The 21,912-nt window shown below is 47.8% G+C and overlaps 1 protein-coding gene and 1 long non-coding RNA gene across 2 annotated transcripts in view; one reads left to right on the top strand and one right to left on the bottom strand.

Annotated features, from left to right (window-relative positions):
• The window catches only part of LOC141273310 (MMS19 nucleotide excision repair protein homolog), a 76,013-nt gene extending 56,881 nt beyond the window's left edge, over window positions 1-19,132 (top strand). The window contains exons 26-31 of the mRNA XM_073684957.1: window positions 10,546-10,732; window positions 10,824-10,906; window positions 12,570-12,734; window positions 14,589-14,648; window positions 17,058-17,158; window positions 17,581-19,132. Of these exons, the coding sequence (XP_073541058.1) occupies window positions 10,546-10,732; window positions 10,824-10,906; window positions 12,570-12,734; window positions 14,589-14,648; window positions 17,058-17,158; window positions 17,581-17,608 (624 nt within the window). The 3' untranslated portion in view covers window positions 17,609-19,132. The remainder of the gene's footprint in view (window positions 1-10,545; window positions 10,733-10,823; window positions 10,907-12,569; window positions 12,735-14,588; window positions 14,649-17,057; window positions 17,159-17,580) is intronic.
• LOC141273315 (uncharacterized) lies at window positions 7,349-15,124 on the bottom strand. The gene is made up of 4 exons (XR_012322085.1): window positions 14,999-15,124; window positions 12,539-12,878; window positions 9,477-10,977; window positions 7,349-9,343 (listed from the first exon to the last, which is right to left on the bottom strand). It is a non-coding gene; the product is annotated as an uncharacterized lncRNA (long non-coding RNA).
• Window positions 19,133-21,912: the final 2,780 nt, after the last annotated feature.

The raw sequence follows: 21,912 nt of genomic DNA, 5'->3' as shown, positions 1-21,912 counted from the left end.
TTGCTGCGTCGCTGGTGAGCTGTCAAACAGGCAGGCTCACCAGTGATCAGGGGAGCAGCGACATCGTTGAAAGAGTCTTTCCACGATGTCCTGCTCCTGGTTGCCAGCCTGCTGAAGCAGGAGCAGGCTGGTAACCATGATAAACATCTGGTTACTAGGTGCACACGCGCACCTAGTAACCCGTTGTTTATCATGGTTACCACTCTGCTACGGTGAGCGGGAGGTTACCGCTCAGCGTAGCAGAGTGGTAACCATGATAAACAGCGGGTTACTAAGTGCGCGTGTGCCCCTAGTAACCCGCTGTTTACCATGGTTACCTGCCTGATCGCTGCTCCCGCTGGTCACACACAGCGATGTGTGCTGACCAGCGGGAGGGCAACGACCAAAAAATGGTCCAGGACATTCTGCAGTGATCAGCGACCTCACAGCAGGGGCCTGATCGCTGCAAAGTGTCACACATAGCGACATCGCTGGTGAGGTCGCTGTTGCGTCACCAAAACCGTGACTCGGCAGCGATATCGCTATGTGAGACGGGGGCTTTACACTAAGTACACAGCTTATCTCGTGTAGATTGTGGGATGTCCAGCATCCATCCAGACAGGCTCAGGGATAATCTCCATTATAATGTCCCTATATGTGTTTCAAACAAGTACTGTAAATGCTTCAAATAAGGATGGATACAGAGATACAGTATGCAATCATATCATTCACTGAAGATAGATATACTGTAAAGTGTAGATAATAAAGTTCTTAAGAGAGTTGCATCTGCCATAATTTTGGTTTTCACAATGTGTATATATAGTATATATTATAATCTGTGTGTCTGTATATATCTGTGTGTCTGTGTTGCCACTCCCTGGTGAGCAATATCCTAGTGAGAGGGCTGTCTCTGCTAGGGTCTATTCCCTTAGCGGTCTCCCTCCTCTTTATTCCCCCTGGTCCATCTTTCTTCCCTGTTTAGACCCTTTGGCTGCTTTTTTGTATTACACTCGCCTTTTTGCCGCTTCTCAGGTCATCTTGGTTCCCGGTTGTTTTCTGCTTCGGGTTACACTTTTTTTTTTCTTCAGGCACTAGACTGAGCACCGTCTTGTCTGAGGAGCGGGTATAGCTCACCAGGTGGAGACATCACTTTTTTTTTCACCTAATGGCAGGGCGTCCACCCACGGTGCTGTGTTCCCCAATGTATTTAAAGGGAAAGTGCCATCCCCCCAAAAAAATCAACAATTGAAAAATCTGAAGTATTTAATGGTTGTTTTTAATGGAGTAAACTATGAAATATAATTTAAAATGGAGTAAAAATAATTTAAAAACATTTGATATTTTGCACTTTTAAACCCTAAGAGGAGCAGCTGCTGAAATTTGCCATGAAAACCTAGTGTACAACTAAGGCCACGACCCCATTATCAGTAGTTGGTCAGTATTCGGTCAGTATTTTTTCTCAGGAGTGGGAGCCAAAACCAGGTGAAGAACAATCAGAGAAAAGGTACAATAGAAACAAGTCACCAATTCTGCATTTATCACCCACTCCTGAGAAAAAATACTGACCGAATACTGATAGTGGGGCCGTGGCCTAACTCATATTACACTCACACTTGTGAGGTCTCCTCTCCTCCCCTTTTGCGTGTTTGAAAGAAGGATAAGAAAGAATGAAGTTTAGGATCACAGTGCGGAGACATTTTGTTCATGACTGCAAGTCTATGGGAGCTGTGGTGTAATGTGTGACCCCGCTCCGTCCAGTTCTATGGGAGCAGTGGTGTAATGTGTGACTCCACTCCGTCCAGTTCTATGGGAGCTGTGGTGTAATGTGTGACCCCGCTCCGTCCAGTTCTATGGGAGCAGTGGTGTAATGTGTGACCCCGCTCCGTCCAGTTCTATGGGAGCAGTGGTGTAATGTGTGACCCCTGCTCCGTCCAGTTCTATGGGAGCAGTGGTGTAATGTGTGACCCCCCTCCGTCCAGTTCTATGGGAGCAGTGGTGTAATGTGTGACTCCGCTCCGTCCAGTTCTATGGGAGCAGTGGTGTAATGTGTGACCCTGCTCCGTCCAGTTCTATGGGAGCAGTGGGGTAATGTGTGACCCTGCTCCGTCCAGTTCTATGGGAGCAGTGGGGTAATGTGTGACTCCGCTCCGTCCAGTTCTATGGGAGCAGTGGTGTAATGTGTGACCCTGCTCCGTCCAGTTCTATGGGAGCAGTGGTGTAATGTGTGACCCCCCTCCGTCCAGTTCTATGGGAGCAGTGGTGTAATGTGTGACCCCTGCTCTGTCCAGTTCTATGGGAGCAGTGGTGTAATGTGTGACCCTGCTCCGTCCAGTTCTATGGGAGCAGTAGTGTAATGTGTGACCCTGCTCTGTCCACTTCTATGGGAGCAGTGGTGTAATGTGTGACCCTGCTCCGTCCAGTTCTATGGGAGCAGTGGTGTAATGTGTGACCCTGCTCCGTCCAGTTCTATGAGAGCAGTGGTGTAATGTGTGACCCCCCCTCCGTCCAGTTCTATGGGAGCAGTGGTGTAATGTGTGACTCCGCTCCGTCCAGTTCTATGGGAGCAGTGGGGTAATGTGTGACCCCCCTCCGTCCAGTTCTATGGGAGCAGTGGTGTAATGTGTGACCCCTGCTCCGTCCAGTTCTATGGGAGCAGTGGTGTAATGTGTGATCCTGCTCCGTCCAGTTCTATGGGAGCAGTGGTGTAATGTGTGACCCCCCTCCGTCCAGTTCTATGGGAGCAGTGGTGTAATGTGTGACTCCGCTCCGTCTAGTTCTATGGGAGCAGTGGTGTAATGTGTGACCCTGCTCCGTCCAGTTCTATGGGAGCAGTGGTGTAATGTGTGACTCCGCTCCGTCCAGTTCTATGGGAGCAGTGGGGTAATGTGTGACCCTGCTCCGTCCAGTTCTATGGGAGCAGTGGTGTAATGTGTGACCCTGCTCCGTCCACTTCTATGGGAGCAGTGGTGTAATGTGTGACCCTGCTCCGTCCAGTTCTATGGGAGCAATGGGGTAATGTGTGACCCTGCTACGTCCACTTCTATGGGGAGCAGTGGTGTAATGTGTGATCCTGCTCGGTCCAGTTCTATGGGAGCAGTGGTGTAATGTGTGACCCCCCTCCGTCCACTTCTATGGGGAGCAGTGGTGTAATGTGTGACCCTGCTCCGTCCACTTCTGTGGGAGCAGTGGTGTAATGTGTGACCCTGCTCCGTCCAGTTCTATGGGAGCAATGGGGTAATGTGTGACCCTGCTACGTCCACTTCTATGGGGAGCAGTGGTGTAATGTGTGATCCTGCTCGGTCCAGTTCTATGGGAGCAATGGGGTAATGTGTGACCCTGCTCCGTCCACTTCTATGGGGAGCAGTGGTGTAATGTGTGACCCTGCTTCGTCAAGTTCTATGGGAGCAGTGGTGTAATGTGTGATCCTGCTCTGTCCAGTTCTATGGGAGCAGTGGTGTAATGTGTGACCCTGCTCCATCCAGTTCTATGGAAACAGTGGTGTAATGTGTGACTCTGCTCCATCCACTTCTATGGGAGCAGTGGTGTAATGTGTGACCCTGCTCCGTCCAGTTCTATGGGAGCAGTGGGGTAATGTGTGACTCTGCTACGTCCACTTCTATGGGGAGCAGTGGTGTAATGTGTGACCCTGCTTCGTCAAGTTCTATGGGAGCAGTGGTGTAATGTGTGATCCTGCTCTGTCCAGTTCTATGGGAGCAGTGGTGTAATGTGTGACCCTGCTCCATCCAGTTCTATGGAAACAGTGGTGTAATGTGTGACTCTGCTCCATCCACTTCTATGGGAGCTGTGGTGTAATGTGTGATTCCGCTCCGTCCACTTCTATGGGAGCAGTGGTGTAATTTGATGGGCCTTAGATACACATCTCTGGGGCGTATCATGCATGATCTACATTAGATACATGGTCTGCTATGGCTGTGTATGTTTCCATCAGAGACTTACACTGATATAGCAGAGCTGTGTCAGTGATCAGAGCACAGCAGCCTGAGTATTGGGTCTCGTTCACACTGCGGTATAACATGACCTAGTACTATCTGATGTTTTAGCTGATAGAATAACACTGGGCCGAGTGCTATATGTCAGTGCATGTTGTGGGTGCATCCGATATTCGGACCATGCTCACCCATACAAGTCTATTGGTGCGTGTGAAAACATTGGACTGCACTCGGATGGCATTCCAGTGCAGTTCCGTTACCGCGGACACCGACACAATGGGGAAATTGCGTTCTCCATCTTCTTCGCACCTGTGATGCGATTATTTCATGTGAGAGGATCAGATCACACTAAGCTGACAGAGTTTGAGCAAAGTGTCATTCGCATTATCAGCCCGATTATCTCACATGAGAGAATAGACACCAGTGTGAGAGAACTGTTACTCTGCTGTGCTCTGAACATGGCGGCGGGGAGCGGTGATCAGCAGCCTGGTGTTATACTACTAATGTCAGCCTGCGCTCACCACTCCCTGCTCATCCAAGACCACCTGTCACGGCTGTGTCTAGATTGGAGGCTCATGTGATGACTCCTTCCAGCCACTCCATTCTAGACGGCTCATCAGTGCGGCGACGAGAATGGAGTTGTTGTTATAAGGATCTCACAGTGAGGCGCTGACGGGGAGCGAGGAGGGCGCTGAGAGGAAGCGAGGAGGGCGCTGAGAGGAAGCGAGGAGGGCGCTGACGGGGAGCGAGGAGGGCGCTGAGAGGAAGCGAGGAGGGCGCTGATGGGGAGCGAGGAGGGCGCTGACGGGGAGCGAGGAGGGCGCTGACGGGGAGCGAGGAGGGCGCTGACGGGGAGCGAGGAGGGCGCTGACGGGGAGCGAGGAGGGCGCTGACGGGGAGCGAGGAGGGCGCTGACGGGGAGCGAGGAGGGCGCTGACGGGGAGCGAGGAGGGCGCTGACGGGGAGCGAGGAGGGCGCTGACGGGGAGCGAGGAGGGCGCTGACGGGGAGCGAGGAGGGCGCTGACGGGGAGCGAGGAGGGCGCTGACGGGGAGCGAGGAGGGCGCTGAGAGGAAGCGAGGAGGGCGCTGAGAGGAAGCGAGGAGGGCGCTGAGAGGAAGCGGGGAGGGCGCTGAGAGGAAGCGGGGAGGGCGCTGAGAGGAAGCGAGGAGGGCGCTGAGAGGAAGCGAGGAGGGCGCTGACGGGGAGCGAGGAGGGCGCTGAGAGGAAGCGAGGAGGGCGCTGACGGGGAGCGAGGAGGGCGCTGACGGGGAGCGAGGAGGGCGCTGACGGGGAGCGAGGAGGGCGCTGACGCGAAGCGAGGAGGGCGCTGACGGGGAGCGAGGAGGGCGCTGACGCGAAGCGAGGAGGGCGCTGAGAGGAAGCGAGGAGGGCGCTGACGGGGAGCGAGGAGGGCGCTGACGGGGAGCGAGGAGGGCGCTGACGGGGAGCGAGGAGGGCGCTGAGAGGAAGCGAGGAGGGCGCTGACGGGGAGCGAGGAGGGCGCTGACGGGGAGCGAGGAGGGCGCTGACGGGGAGCGAGGAGGGCGCTGACGGGGAGCGAGGAGGGCGCTGACGGGGAGCGAGGAGGGCGCTGAGAGGAAGCGAGGAGGGCGCTGAGAGGAAGCGAGGAGGGCGCTGAGAGGAAGCGAGGAGGGCGCTGAGAGGAAGCGAGGAGGGCGCTGAGAGGAAGCGAGGAGGGCTCTGAGAGGAAGCGAGGAGGGCTCTGAGAGGAAGCGGGGAGGGCTCTGAGAGGAAGCGGGGAGGGCGCTGAGAGGAAGCGGGGAGGGCGCTGAGAGGAAGCGGGGAGGGCGCTGACGGGGAGCGAGGAGGGCGCTGACGGGGAGCGAGGAGGGCGCTGACGGGGAGCGAGGAGGGCGCTGAGAGGAAGCGAGGAGGGCGCTGAGAGGAAGCGAGGAGGGCGCTGACGGGGAGCGAGGAGGGCGCTGACGGGGAGCGAGGAGGGCGCTGACGGGGAGCGAGGAGGGCGCTGACGGGGAGCGGGGAGGGCGCTGAGAGGAAGCGGGGAGGGCGCTGAGAGGAAGCGAGGAGGGCGCTGAGAGGAAGCGAGGAGGGCGCTGAGAGGAAGCGAGGAGGGCGCTGAGAGGAAGCGGGGAGGGCGCTGAGAGGAAGCGGGGAGGGCGCTGAGAGGAAGCGGGGAGGGCGCTGAGAGGAAGCGAGGAGGGCTCTGAGAGGAAGCGAGGAGGGCTCTGAGAGGAAGCGGGGAGGGCGCTGAGAGGAAGCGGGGAGGGCGCTGAGAGGAAGCGGGGAGGGCGCTGAGAGGAAGCGAGGAGGGCGGGGAGGGGGGGCGCTGAGGGAGAGCGGGGAGGGGGGGGCGCTGAGGGAGAGCGGGGAGGGGGGCGCTGAGGGAGAGCGGGGAGGGGGGGCGCTGAGGGAGAGCGAGGGGGAGGGGGGGCGCTGAGGGAGAGCGAGGGGGAGGGGGGGCGCTGAGGGAGAGCGAGGGGGAGGGGGGGCGCTGAGGGAGAGCGAGGGGGAGGGCGCTGAGAGGGAGCCGCTCTACTATAGATGTCTCATGTCTGAAACAACTAGAATGGAGGCTGTTCCAGGTGCTCCTTATAGACTCCATTCTAGTAGCCTCATTACAGAACTGGCTAGACTGGAGTTACTGCAGTGAGGGTCCTGGGTTATAACGAGGTGCAGGAAGTAATGAGATTGCAGGAGTTTTTTTCTTGACTAGAATTATCTTGCATGATCATCACTGTCCCCCACAGCCTTTCAAACAACCCCCACTCAAGTACTATCCCCCTGTTACCGCGCAGCCCCCCAGCATGCATCATCATCATTCCTCATGCAGCCCCACACACAGCAAATATACTCCTTTCTTGTGAAAGCCCCCAAATAAACAGCATTATAAAAGTAGCAACAGCCCCTTCCATGTGCAATCTTCCAACAATGCAGCCCCATGTAGTAACATCATCCATGTTTCTTTACCCCCAAAATCCATCCTCAGATCCCTCACACATAGTCCTTGCACTGACAGTGATAGGGGAAACTGGCGCTTTCTGCATAGCTGCGGACTTTCTAAAAAAAGGCGCCCATCTCCTCCCACAGCTGTGACCTGGACAGCCCAGGGGGCGTGGCCAGGAAACAGGAGGCAGCTATAATGCAGGAGATGCGGTCGGACATCGACCAGACTCTTATGCCCAGGGGCTGCCATATTTGAGGTGAGTAAGTGTTGCGCTCAGACATTTACACCCCCCCAAATGCAAATGGCAGCCCCCAGTGGCTGAAGTAAAAATTAATAAACCACAAACAGTTAAAGTAGTACATATAATTTTGTATTGAAAATAATTGATTATGATTTGGGGGACACACTCGATGGGTGTGAGATCCTCTTAATTGTCTGCTGCCAAATTGGATATAAGGTACACGGAGGAATAAAACACGTGACTGCCAGTATGGAGTCAAAGCATAATTCATGTTTATTAAGCAAATTACACAGGCTTATATAGCAATATGTTTAAAGGAGCGCTTATCTTCATGGTTATTGCTGACAGCTGCAACTATTACGTTTATAATCCAAGTTTCGATCAAGGTGGTCAGCGTCTTTTATTTATTCAGTTATTGGTATCTATGCAATAAATGTCATTAGCTAAAGCAGAGCAAACGCATCTTGTATGGACTCAGATCCTAACGCCGGTGGGGTGCAGAAAGTCATCATTTTGTATATCTTCATTGTACAGATTAATATCCTTACCAATTGTATAATCAAGACTTATTAATACAAACCTAAAAATTGCGTCACCTTACCTTTAACGAGAAAGGGACTTAAAGGGGTTGTCCCCATGAACAAAGTTCATTTTAGTCAATAGATCTTGGAATAATAATAATAATTTCCACAATTTGGATGAACAGGCAGGGAAATGCATTGCCTCACAAAATGAATCAGCTGTGATCCCCTGCTTTAATGTCTGTATACTCTTTTGCTTCCTCCCCTGCCCAGGAGATGTGGTATGATCAGACCATGTTCCTGTACGGTCAGACACAGCCATTACACAGTACACAGCAGGGGCACATTTATAAGATTATCTCAGCACAGGAAAAAAAAATTTTTAAACACATCCAATTGTGGAAGTTCTGATCATTTCAATATCGATTGATTAAAATCAACTTTGTTCATGGTAAAACCCCTTTAACAATAAGTGCAAAAATCCAATGTTCCAAATTTGTGACCTGAAGGGCTGACTCCGTGTTGCCAACTTATACTTATGGTGTGACCTCCCATCCAAAAGTACAATCTTTCTTCATGTGTCCCATTGCCACCACACCGAAAGCCCAATCACTTCTTTTTATACTCTTCTATAGTTCCTATTACTCTTGGCACAACAGTTTCACCATTAGAGGTCCTCATGGACAACCTAGCCGGCACAGACGACTGCTACTTCATGTTTTCCTCTATCCTTTTATCGTTCTGCTTCTCTATATACGTCAGCACCGGCAGCATCTCCTCTATCTTCATGCACTTACATTCTGGACGCATCTTCATTAGTTTTCTTCTCAAATCTTCTTGCAAACCATTGAGGTAGCAGGTTCTCAGTATGCGAGCATCCCGGCAATTTGGAGTATATACATCAAAATCCTGATCCTTAGCTAGGCTCCTGCATCGCTCATAGTATTGACTGACCGACTCACCATCTTCCTGATAAACCTCAAATAGCCCCGGGAACACCTCACCCGCAAGCTTTCTAGCCAGTGCCCGAAGGCGATTTATAAACTGCTGGCCAGATTTCTTGGTTTTTTGGTCTTTTATATCTGGCACCTGCTCTCCCCCCATTTCCACTTTCTGAACCTCCAGAACAAATGATTCTCCAGCCGCTCCGGTGCACAAAGCAGCCAAGTTACTCCAGGTGGCGTTGTAAATTTTGAATGTCATCACCACCTCTCTATAAAATTTGATCGGACTACTATACGGGTCCGGCAGGGAACTTGCCTTGTCCAGATGCTCGCGTTGACTCCATGGATGATCCCAGATTGCAGTTGGTGGCCTGGGTTTATCACGCCCTGTTAGTTGGGGCTTTGTAGTGTCCAGTGTTAGAGAGCTGAACTCTTGAGTATATTCTGGAGGAGGAACCTGATAGGACATTGCAGAAAGCGTGATGTATTCAGTGCCGGTCAATGAGTGGGAAATAACGGGAGTCGCTGATGTCACTGAACTTACGCAGCCAAGTATTCTAGGTCGTTTGCTAGCAATTAACTTCTGATCCAAGGTGCCTTCTTTTGGGGGCAGCAATTGAGGAAATGTAGAAGTTCTATCCTCACTCTGTCACCGTGTAGATTGACGTCTTCACTTCCCACCATCGAGGATCCGGCACAATGAAAAGTTTGACCAATTCGGCAGAAAACCTTGAGATCCAATTCCCCATCGGCGATCACTCACACATGTATTCTCCTTTCCTGTTTCAAAAAGCAGATTAATATAAGCAACCAAACCTAGAAGCTCAGTGAACACATATATCTTTTAAAAATTCCCCCCTCCCCCATCTTCCTCCCCAACAAAGAAGCAGCAGCAAGTCAATGAGTCACTTACCCGCGTCTTTGTTTCCTTCGCTGGTGAACGTCTTCTTGTTCTGTTCAGTCCAATTAAGGCAGATATTAAGTTTATAAAAAGGGAACTTCAAAATAACTTAAAGTTCTTCTAAGCAGATCATCAATCGATGCCTTTACGGCCGGAGACAAATACAGATCAGAGCAGCTCAGCCCCCGTCTGTCTGTCCTATTCAGTGGTGTAATCAGAAATGTGCTCTACAGCTTGCAGAGAGGAACATCTGGTATCATTAAAAGACTTTCAAGGTCATTTCAGCCTCCGCCCCTCACTTCCTCCATGACACCCACCTTCCCCAAAACCTGACTGAACAATAACCAAAGTTAATACTGCAGAAAAACAGTTAACCCTTTACTTCGAAATATAAATGTAGAAGTTGTATTCACATTTTATTTCTTACCCCTTTCCCCGTTGGGAAAAATCAAAATTATATACTATGTATCTTGTGTTTTGAAGCAGCTCTGACCGGCTGCTAAAAACCTTCACTGTAACTCTCTGGATACTGGTAGACTTGTCCTTAGATTTGCTTATAAAGTAGTTTGTTACATGTTATACAAGACCCGTTGCCTTCTAACGTGTTTCCTCACTGTTCTCTCGCCGTCCTACCCATCCTCTCGCCGTCCTCCTGTTGTCGTCCCACTGTTCTCCCCGTCATCCTGTTGTCGTCCTCCCGCCGTTCTCCCCGTCATCCTGTTGTCGTCCTCCCGCTGTTCTCCCCGTCATCCTGTTGTCGTCCTCCCGCTGTTCTCCCCGTCATCCTGTTGTCGTCCTCCCGCCGTTCTCCCCGTCATCCTGTTGTCGTCCTCCCGCCGTCCTGCCCCCTGTCGTCCCGCTGTTCTCCCCGCCGTCCTGTCGTCCTCCTGCTGTTCCGTCGTCGTCCTCAACGTCATGTTGTCCTCCCCTCGTCCTCCCGCCATCCCCATGTGCACCATAGACGAACTGATTGGGGCTCACAATCCAAATTCCCTATGAGGACAGTGCTGATAATGTCTGTAAAGCTGCGGAATATGATGGCGCTATTTAAGTGAGCAAAATTAACATGGTTGCTTTGCAGATGATCGGCTTGCTGTCGGACAGAGATCTCGGACCCCTGGCTGCAGACATGTTCTCTCTTCTGGTCTCCGATTCCCCGGATATCCTTAACAAAGCGTGTCACGCCGACATCCGCATCATGTTCCGCCAGAGATTCTTCACCGAGAACGTTCCCAAACTGGTGCAAGGTTTCCATGCTGCTAGCGGAGGTGACGTCTGCACGCCGTGCTTCAGATTACACGTCGCGGCAGATGACGCACGATTAATGGGTTAACTTTCTGCAAATTCTATTTCATACAGACGACAAACCCAATTACCTGAAAGCCTTGTCCCACGTGCTGAACTGTCTGCCAAAGCAAGTCCTGATGACGGAGCTCCCATCGGTAAGGAGATGACGGCCGGGTGATGGACAAGTTGTATTTTTTAATCAGACCGTTCATGTTACCCTTTAATACTGGGAATATAAAACTCCAAATGCAGTAAAATTGTTTAGAAAAAACAAAAGAGAAAACACAAAAACTATTCCACCAATTTTGGGGTGAGTTTCATTTTTATAGTGTTCAGTAAAAATGACCTGACATCATGATTCTCCAGATCACATTGATTACAGCAATTAAAAAAACTATATATATATTTAGTATTTTTCTGTTGCTAGAGCGGTTTTTGCAGCTCATAAGCCTCTGTTTTTATTTCTACCATTTTGGACTACAAAGTTTTAATTGCTTCCTGTTGCATTTTTGGAGGAGGTGTAGTGACCGGAAAATAACGCCAATTTTGCCATTGTTTTTTCTTTATCGATTCACAGGACCTCGGTGCAGCGGTCAGGTCGGTATTATGGGGTCCGCTGGACGGGAGCCCTGATAACCGCCTCCTACCTGCTGGCATTCGCGGCTCCTCTTTGCCGGCCTGGTGCAATGTGATTATTGCAGCGTGACGTGTGCACATTGTGCCAGGCCGGATAATCAGAAGTGGAACCGTGGATTCCGGCAACTATGAGGCCACGGAATACTGAGCAGGGTCCCACAAATCGATTTGTTCATCTCTATAGTTGTTATCCGGTCCCTCTTCTTGGGCGCCAAATTTACTGTGGGTGCAATGGGCTCACCAGAGTTGATGTGTGAGGCCGGATTAGAGGTGGAAAGAACGAGCTTGGAGAATCAGTACAGTCCACCCAAACACGTAGTGTCCAGCATAAGATTCCACTTTTAGTGCGGGAGGGGTTTATACACACCCCCTGGTTAGAAAGGGCTTTATGCCAACAAGCAAGAAACTGTTTTGTGGGATTCAGAGATAGTTGTGTCTAGGTGTCCGCTTGGATCCCGAATCTCAGGGACTTGGAATATGTAGGGGGAAAGTTTCTGTGTAAAAGTTCTACGTGATAGATTTTAGAGCATAAAATGGGAGCTGAGAAGACTAAATGGATTCTCATTTCCCACATAATGTATTTTGATAGATTGGACTTTTTACAGATGCGGCTTTAAAGATTTTTTTTTTTTTAAGTTTTAATCTCCTTCTTTTCGGATGGGCAAAATTGGGCTGATTCAATTGACTTTTATGTTTTTTTTTTTTTTTATTATTTTCATAGTTTTAAAAACTTTTTTTTTAGGTTAAATTACTTTTCACTAGAGGATTTGGATCTCTGATTTGCTTTCTTTCTATAAACTGCAGTACTTCAGTATGGCGGTATATAGTATGAGTGACTATCACAGGACACCTGAATAGCAGGGACAGGGGCTTCCACTAGGCTCCAGGCTGCTCGAAGCATTGACGCTTTATCCATTGGCACCCTGGCGCTGCGTTGGGGGGTGATGGAAGCGGGAACCGACTCCTCATTGCAATTATACCTCTTAAATGCCACGGTCAGAGATTGACCAGTGATTGGTGCTGTATATGGAGCGGTCTCAGCTCCTCTGCCCGCCATACTCAGCTTCTGTACCGATCCCCAATGATCATACATCGATGCCAAGAACAGAAAAAGAGTGCAAAATTTCTCAAAATCTCTGTAATAATCTCACCGCTTTCCATTCTTCTCCGGCTCCCGTGTAGCTGATCTCGCTGCTGCTCGAGGCTTTATCCTGCCCTGACGACGTCGTCCAGCTGTCCACACTGACCTGTCTGGAGCCGCTGCTGCTCGATGCTGCTGAAATCCTCAGAGTCCACATAGACACCCTCATCTCCAAGCTCCTGCGCTTGACGTCCAGCCCCAGCATGGTAGGACGGGTTCACCGATGCCGTACATTATAACCTTAGTTTCCATGCAGCTCAGAAAAAGACAGATACTTTCATAGAGAGCTCACTGATGGATTCTCAGGGAACTCCCATCTGCAGCCTGGATTAGATAATGCAACGCGGAGGCTACAGAAGGCAAAACGGTGCAAAATATTTAATGGAACCCAATTGCAAAAACGATTTTTAGCCTCAGTACATGCACTTATGTAAAAAATAAAAAGCTGGCCAACCCATAAATACACAGTATATTCTAGCACCATAGGTGTGCCCTCCATTGTATTCGTTCTCGCCCTTAAGGCCCCGTCACACATAACGAGATCGCTAGCGAGATCGCTGATGAGTCACGGTTTGGTGACGCAATAGCGATCTCGCTAGCGATCTCGTTATGTCTGACAGGTAGCAACGATCAGGCCCCTGCTGTGAGATCGCTGATCGTTACAAAGCTTCCTGGACCATCCCTGGGTCGTTGCGCTCCCGCTGGGCAGTGTGCATCGCTGTATTTGACACCTTGTCAACGACCTCGCTAGCGATTCAGAACTGAGACACATTGAGGTGCATAAATTGGACTTTTCTGCGTTCATCGTCCCTGATTGGTGGTCGCTACTGCGTCCTTGTTTTTCCAGATCCCACCAGCGTTCTCCGGCTGTGACTCCACTTTGAACAAATCAGACATCTTTAGTGAAGTAGGTATTGTTTGGGGTCTCAAATGAGTTTCCATTTTTAATTCATTTATAGGACATCTACCAATTATCTGCTATCATTGCTCTTCAGGGAGGGAGGGAGGGCTTGGCTTCTATCTGTATATATATGCTTTTGCATGGGCAGATATTTTAGGGGTCTCGTGCACACACACCCACACAGCACGTTTTCTGACACGCTGTCGTGGCCAACCGCTTCAGAGTTTTTCATACGCCAATTAACATGAAGCTTAAATCAATAGACTCTGTTCTTTTGGACTGTTGCACGCTTCAAAACTTTCTTCGTCGACGTGATGCAATTACGTACTGTCCGCCTGGCTTTGTGGACTCTGTGGACCGAGCCAATGGGGAAGTGGAGCTCGGTGAATAGCGTGCAAACGATCCTGCAATTGCAGGCCTTCAACCAGTGGGACATGGCAGAAACACCCATGATGCGAAGACCTGCCGCGACAACTGCTGCCAGTATTTTAACGGTCCTGGTGCCCCGTCACACATAACGAGATCGCTAACGAGATCGCTATTGAAGCCAAGCCCTCCCTCCCTGAAGAGCAATGATAGCAGATAATTGGTAGATGTCCTATAAATGAATTAAAAATGGAAACTCATTTGAGACCCCAAACAATACCTACTTCGCTAAAGATGTCTGATTTGTTCAAAGTGGAGTCACAGCCGGAGAACGCTGGTGGGATCTGAAAAAAACAAGGACGCAGTAGCGACCACCAATCAGGGACGATGAACGCAGAAAAGTCCAATTTATGCACCTCAATGTGTCTCAGTTCTGAATCGCTAGCGAGGTCGTTGACAAGGTGTCAAATACAGCGATGCACACTGCCCAGCGGGAGCGCAACGACCCAGGGATGGTCCAGGAAGCTTTGTAACGATCAGCGATCTCACAGCAGGAGCCTGATCGTTGCTACCTGTCAGACATAACGAGATCGCTAGCGAGATCGCTATTGCGTCACCAAACCGTGACTCATCAGCGATCTCGCTAGCGATCTCGTTATGTGTGACGGGGCCTTTACACTTTATAGTATCACTTGTCCTGCACCATAATCACTCATTGTATAGTGTATAGCAATGTAGAGAAGCCCCCTCATCCTTCATGTATTTTTATCTTTGTGTGCTCTTGTCTTGGCAGGCGGTGAGGATTACAGCTCTGAAGTGTATTCTGGCCCTTACAAAGCTCCCTTTGTCTATGGTAACTTTTTTTTTTTTTTTTTTTTTTTAGATTGTTTTTTTTGTCTGACCTAAAGGGATTTATCCAACCTTTCAAAAATGGCGGCGTATACTTAGGTCATCAGTAATAGTTCGCTTACAATCTCCCCCAGAGCCATAACTTTTTTAATTTTTCATTCAATATGGCCGTGTGAGGGCTTATTTTTTGCGGGACGAGTTGTACTTTCGAACGACATCACTGGTTTTCCCATATCGTGTATGGGAAAACGGGAAATGGATGAATAAAAAAAGATAAAGGAGAAAAGAAGGGGGGGCGCAGATCTAAGTGTATTATTTTAGTAATATCGAATTAGAATTAAAAATTGCTCTCACCTTTGTGGTGTCTTGTTATCCAGCATGTAACCCTGTCTTTAGGGAGTGGAGCAGTCGTCTGGATCTGCTCGCCTGCAGCTCAGAAAACAGGTAAAACGAGCTCTCTTGCCGGAGACTCGTCAGAAAGTGCAAGAAAGAGTTTCCAGTTTGTCAGGGAGCGCTTCCAGGTGATTCATTACTTACTCCAAATCTTTCAGGAATAATCCAGTTTATTTTTCTACAAACAACGCGTTTCGGCTATACATCAAATTAGCCTTCATCAGGTAAAATCATAATTGTCTTTTAAGGATACATTTATATGGAATAAAAAGAGGCGGAGGAACTAATCCAACCCCTCAATCAATTTTCATCAATTTAAAACACATGTGCACTTCTAGAAGGTATTAAGCAGTTAATTAAAAGTGAACTCTATATTGATTTAGAAAGGGGGGAAAAAAAAACAAACATCACTACCTTTGTAAATCAATATAGAGTTCACTTTTAATTAACTGCTTAATACCTTCTAGAAGTGCACATGTGTTTTAAATTGATGAAAATTGATTGAGGGGTTGGATTAGTTCCTCCGCCTCTTTTTATTCCATATAAATGTATCCTTAAAAGACAATTATGATTTTACCTGATGAAGGCTAATTTGATGTATAGCCGAAACGCGTTGTTTGTAGAAAAATAAACTGGATTATTCCTGAAAGATTTGGAGTAAGTAATGAATCACCTGGAAGCGCTCCCTGACAAACTGGAAACTCTTTCTTGGAATGCAGGAAAAAAAAATCCTAAGTGCTGTGAAATTGTAAAAAAAAGTGCAATACCACAGTTGTGTTTTTTTTTTTTTTTTTTACCATGTTTACTGAATGCTAAAACTGACCTGCCATTATGATTCTCCAGGTCATTACGAGTTCGTAGACAACAAACATCTATAGGTTCTTTTTTATTTAAGTAGTGAAAAAAAAATCCAAAGTTTGCTAAAAAAAAAAAAAAAAAAAAAGTCGCCATTTTCCGAGAACCGTAGCGTCTCCATTTTTCGGGATCTGGGCCGGGTGGCGGCTTATTTTTTGCATGCTGAGCTGACATTTTTATTGATATCATTTTGGGGCAGATCCGATGTTTTGATCGCCCGTTATTGCATTTTATTGCAATGTTGCAGCGACCTAAAAGACTTAATTCTGGCGTTTAGAATTTTTTTCTCGTTACGCCGTTTACCGATCGGATTCATTATTTTTTTATATTGATAGATCGGGCGATTATGAACATGGCGATACCAAATATGTGTTGTTTTTTTTTATTGTTTTATTTTGAATGGGGCAAAAGGGGAGTGATTATTTAAACTTTTTATATATTTTTTTTTTTTTAATTTTTTCACACTTTCTGCTTGCTTCAATAGTCTCCATAGGAGACTAGAAGCAGTAATTGTCTCTGCTGCATACAGGCGACTAGCAGATCGCCTGTATGCAGCAGATTTGCTCACTTTCTATGAGCGCCGACCACTGGGCGGCGCTCATAGCAATCTAGACTTGACAACCACAGGGGTCTGCTGCAGACCCCAGGTTGTCGTGCCAACCCGTCGGTGACCCGCGATCATTTGACGGGGTCACCGATGGGTGGAGTCAGTGACGCGCTTTCAAGAAGCGCCAGTTAAATGCCACTTTCGAAGAATGACAGCGGCATTTAACTGGCTAACAGCCGCTGGTGGATCGCGATTCCAACTGCGTCTGTTGCGGGCACATGTCAGATGTATAGATCAGCTGACATGTGCCTGGTTCAGTGCGGGCTCAGCCCCAGAGTCCGCGCTGAACCGGGGGTACCGACGTGGTCCGTACTAATACGCACCACGTCGGAAAGGGATTAAAGGGGTCGCTGTGCCTGTGCGAAATCTTCAGCGCTCATGTTGGCCGCAGGGCGGCTCGTACTCTCTGCGGTGGCGCTCGTTATTGTATTGTTGTCCCAATGACTCTCATCAGCGATGCAAAAAACAGAGCGCAGCGAATGGCTGGATGACCCCTATAATGCAATGTGTATGTTCCAAACATCTCGTTTAGTAAATGTCGCCGACTTGTCCTCACAGCTCCTGCCTTACAAGCAACAAGTGATCCGTGCCTTAGCCAAACCACTGGATGATAGGAAGAGATTAGTCCGGAAAGAGGCGGTGGAGGCGCGGTGCCAGTGGTGAGTAAAGACCTTAGATGACTATACATTTATTATTCTTTGCCTATTTTCCAGCGCACATCACCCCTCTTACCCTCACGTCATGATCGCAGGGGGCTGACGGACTGTTATGGCAGCCTGGGGACCCCATCTACTGTGTTGGTAGATCTATGGGGCCTGTGGCTGATAGGTGATTGGTAACAATACAATAGAGAACAATATTAAGGGGACTAAGTAAATTGCCCAAACTAATAAATTATTAAATTTATCCCATTTGGTGAATCCCGAATGGGGGAAAAGAAAAAGTCATAAGGCCAGAAATGCTGTGGGGTTTTTTTTTAGCACTTTTTCTCTGCACGGTTTGGTGATTTATTTTTTTGCATGCTATCCATAGGAGTATACGTATGTCATCTTTACGGTCTTGTTTTTGTCCCGTGTTCTAGGTTCCTGATCGGAAGCCCCGGCAGCTGAGACTCCTTCTGTAGATAGATATATGCACGGAGACAATCTAACCCGGATGCCACTTATTTACTGACCTATAGATCACCGCCGTCGCCTCTCCGGTGCCATCTTGTTTAGTCACATCTGCCATGACTGACAGCCAGAAGACATTTTTTTTTTTTTTAATAACTTTTCTTGCATTCCTGATTTACGTTGCGCTCAATATTCGCTCCAGGAGGTGTCCGGATTTTAGTGCGTTCAATTACCAGCCCAGAAAATGCCCCGGGCATGTCAAGAAGGACTAGTCCATGAAATGTATACATTGTCAGTCTTACAAGGCGGAAGTGCAAGAAAGTTTTGGGCTGAGTGACTCTTCTTTCCTCGTTCACAGGGACAATGTCTCAAGCTTGGCCATAGTCTTAGCGGCTGATGGCGCCCTCGCAGTAGTGAGGTCACTGGACGCCGCCGATGACATCACTAATCTCCTAGTTCAGTGATGACTTGTGTGCCGGCAGTGACACCGTCGCTCGCTCCTAAATTATTTTGCACTTACATTGATTTTTTTTTTTTTTTTTGCAATTTAACATAGAGTATGATATAGCTGTTACGTGTTCCTAAATGAAGAGAAATATAAGCAAAGTAGAGAAATACAGACTTTTACACGTTCCCAAAAATTTTAGGTGAAAAAAAAATAAATCTATGACCATTTAAAAAAAAAAATTGCACCAAGTTTACATTTACAAAATAAAAGCCGCTAAGTTCAATCTACGCATCAGAAGTTTTACTTCTTGACATAATAAAAAAAGAAAAGGGTTCTGGTTTTCTAGAAAGGTGTCCACTGTATATTCTCCTGTTAATAGAATTTAAATGGAATGTGTCATCAGAAAATGGCCTATTATTTGTATGTTTAGGATTAGAAAATAAGGTTTGTAATTGGATCGAAAACTGACTGAGTTGTGGTGAATGACGGCTACTCTGAATGGTCTCCGGTTATAAGTGCTGACCCCCGAAGTTCAATGCAGGGTCCACTATTATTCAACTTATTAGTGATAATAGAAGACAGGATTATCATGGTTTCTATTTTGCAGATGACATCAAACTACTTACAGTTCGGTCTATGGAGGGTGTTCATAAGTTACCGGATGACTTGAACAAACTGAGTGTTTGGGAATCCACTCTGCAGATGAGGTTCAATGAGGAGAAATATAAAATTATGCACATGGGCACTAATAATGTGCTTACATCATATGAGTAAAACTAGGAGAGTCACTTGTAGAGAAGAATCTGGATGTAATAACCTGAAGGAATCATACGAAGGGCGTTCATTAAATTTTTCATTAAAGATTTCCCTTGGCCCACTTCCTGTGGACTGAGAGCAATGAAACTTGGCAGAGGAATTAGTTCTTCTCTACATACAGGTGCATCTCACTAAATTAGAATATCCTCAAAAAGTTGATTTATTTCAGTTCTTCAAAGCAAAAAGTGAAAATCATATATTATATAGAGTCATTACAAACAGAGTGATCTATTTCAAGTGTTTATTTCTGTTAATGTTGATGATTATTGCTTACAGCCAATGAAAACACAAAAGTCATTAACTCAGTAAATTATATTATTATAAAATGAGTTTCACGTTTTGTACTGTACAGAATTTGACACAAATGGGTTTGAATGGCTACTAAAGGTAACATCCTCACCTGTGACCAGTTTGCTTGTAATCAGTGTGTGTGCATAAAAGCTGAGTGAGTTTCTGGGATCCAGACAGACTCTTGCATCTTTAATCCAGCCACTGATGTTTCTGGATTGTGAGTCATGGGGAAAGCAAAAGAATTGTCAACGGATCTACGGGAAAAGGTAGTTGAACTGTATAACACAGGAAAGGGATACAAAAAGATATGCAAGGAATTGATAATGCAAGTCAGCAGCGTTCAAACTGTGATTAACAAATGGAAAATCAGGGGCTCTGTAAAAACAAAAACCACGGTCAGGTAGACCAACAAAAATTTCGGCCACAACTGCCAGGAAAATTGTTCAGGATGCAAAGAAAAACCCCCAAATAACATCAGCTGAAATTCAGGACTCTCTGAAAACTAGCGGTGTGGCTGTTTCAAGATGCACAATAAGGAGGCACATGAAGAAAAATGGGCTGCATGGTCGAGTCGCCAGAAGAAAGCCATTACTGCGCAAATGCCACAAAGTATCTCGCCTACAATACGCCAAACAGCACAGAGACAAGCCTCAAAACATCGGGAACAAGATAATTTGGAGTGATGAGACCAAAATTGAACTTTTTGGCCACAACCATAAACGTTACATTTGGAGAGAGGTCAACAAGGCCTATGATGAAAGGAACACCATTCCTACAATAAAACACGGAGGTGGATCGCTGATGTTTTGGGGATGTGTGAGCAACAAAGGCACAGGAAACTTGGTAAAAGTTGAAGGAAAGATGAATGCAGCACGTTATCAGCAAATACTGGAGGCAAATTTGCATTCTTCAGCCCGGAAGCTGCGCATGGGACGTACTTGGAGGTTCCAACATAACGATCCAAAACACAAAACTAAAGGTTCTGGAGTGGCCATCTCAGTCTCCTGACCTCAATATCATTGAGCCACTCTGGGGAGATCTCAAGCGCGCAGTTCATGCTAGACAGCCCTGGAATTTACAGGAACTGGAGGCTTTTTGCCAAGAAGAATGGGCAGCTTTACCATCTGAGAAAATAAAGAACCTCATCCACAACTACCACAAAAGACTTCAAGCTGTCATTGATCAGGGTCATTTGGATGTTTTTGGTTGTCATTAAGATTTAAAAAGAGAAAACACAGTAGTTTGACTATAAATGGCTTCACCCAACCAATAACCATGAGTGGAGAAATTGGGTTTTGAGAAGGGACTACAATTACAGAATCGTCCTGGGGGCCGTGTATTTCTCATTGGTAGCATTGGGGGAGACAGGACCATGGGTGAAGCTAGACACTGGGTGAAATAAAGTGTTGCCACTCCCTGGTGAGCAATATCCGCTCCTCTGTTACTAAGGTACTCTGTTTTAGCCTAGTGCCCAGAGGAGGCAGACACGACCTGTATAAGATCTTCAGCACGTGGTTTTCCCAGGTGGAATGGACGTCCTTCACCTTAGGTCACCATCCAGGGAGGACTCACCGTGCACGTCACAGTAGTCTACCTCCCTGCGGATGTCATTCACCCTGTGTCTTCCAAGGTTGCTGCCAGTGAGTGAAAGGGATGACAGTGTTCAGAAACATTAGGGTCTATTCCCTTAGCGGTCTCCCTCCTCTTTATTCCCCCTGGTCCATCTTTCTTCCCTGTTTAGACACTTTGGCTGCTTTTTTGTATTACACTCGCCTTTTTGCCGCTTCTCAGGTCATCTTGGTTCCCCGTTGTTTTCTGCTTCGGGTTACTCTCCTTTTTGTTCGGACACTAGACTGAGCGCCGTCTTGTCTGAGGAGCGGGTATAGCTCACCAGGTGGAGACATCACTTTTTTTTTTTTTCACCTAATGGCTATCCTGTGTTCCCCAATGTATTTAAAGAGAATGTGACATCCAGCAAAAAAAAAATAATCAACAATTGAAAAATGTGTAGTATTAATGGTTGTTTTTAATGGAGTAAACTATGAAAAATAATTTAAAAAGTCTTGATATTTTCCACTTTTAAACACTAGGGGGAGCAGCTGCTGAAATTTGCCATGAAAACCTAGTGTACAACTAACTCATATTACGCTCACACGTGTGAGGTCTCCTCTCCTCCCCTTCTGGGTGTTTGCAAAAGGGTAAAGGATGAAGTTTAGGATCACAGGGTGGAGACATTTTGTTGGTGATTGTAAAGTGATCATGACAATAAGACCATGTCACCGAGGATGGCCGACAGCACCGATCGTTCGTTGGAAATGCAGAATCTAATGATAGCGCTATATAAGCAATGCATAATGTATGTAATGTGGCACCGCTCAGTCTGCTTCTATGGGAGCAGTATGGCACCGCTCCATCCACTTCTATGGGAGCAGTGTGGCACCGCTCCGTGCGCTTCTGTGGGCAGTGTGGCACCGCTCTGTGCGCTTCTATGGGGGCAGTGTGGCACCGCTCTGTGCGCTTCTATGGGAGCAGTGGGGCACCGCTCCGTGCGCTTCTATGAGGGCAGTGGGGCACCGCTCCGTGCGCTTCTATGGGGGCAGTGGGGCACTGCTCCGTGCGCTTCTATGGGGCAGTGGGGCACCGCTCCGTGCGCTTCTATGGGAGCAGTGGGGCACCGCTCCGTGCGCTTCTATGGGACCAGTGTAGCACCGCTCTGTGCGCTTCTGTGGGCAGTGTGGCACCGCTC

This window comes from Phyllobates terribilis, unplaced genomic scaffold (assembly GCF_046119375.1).
Source record: "Phyllobates terribilis strain yellow unplaced genomic scaffold, ASM4611937v1 Scaffold_5__5_contigs__length_657084704, whole genome shotgun sequence".
NCBI classification, from domain to species: Eukaryota; Metazoa; Chordata; class Amphibia; order Anura; family Dendrobatidae; genus Phyllobates; species Phyllobates terribilis.
This window is presented reverse-complemented; position numbering and strand designations above follow the sequence as displayed.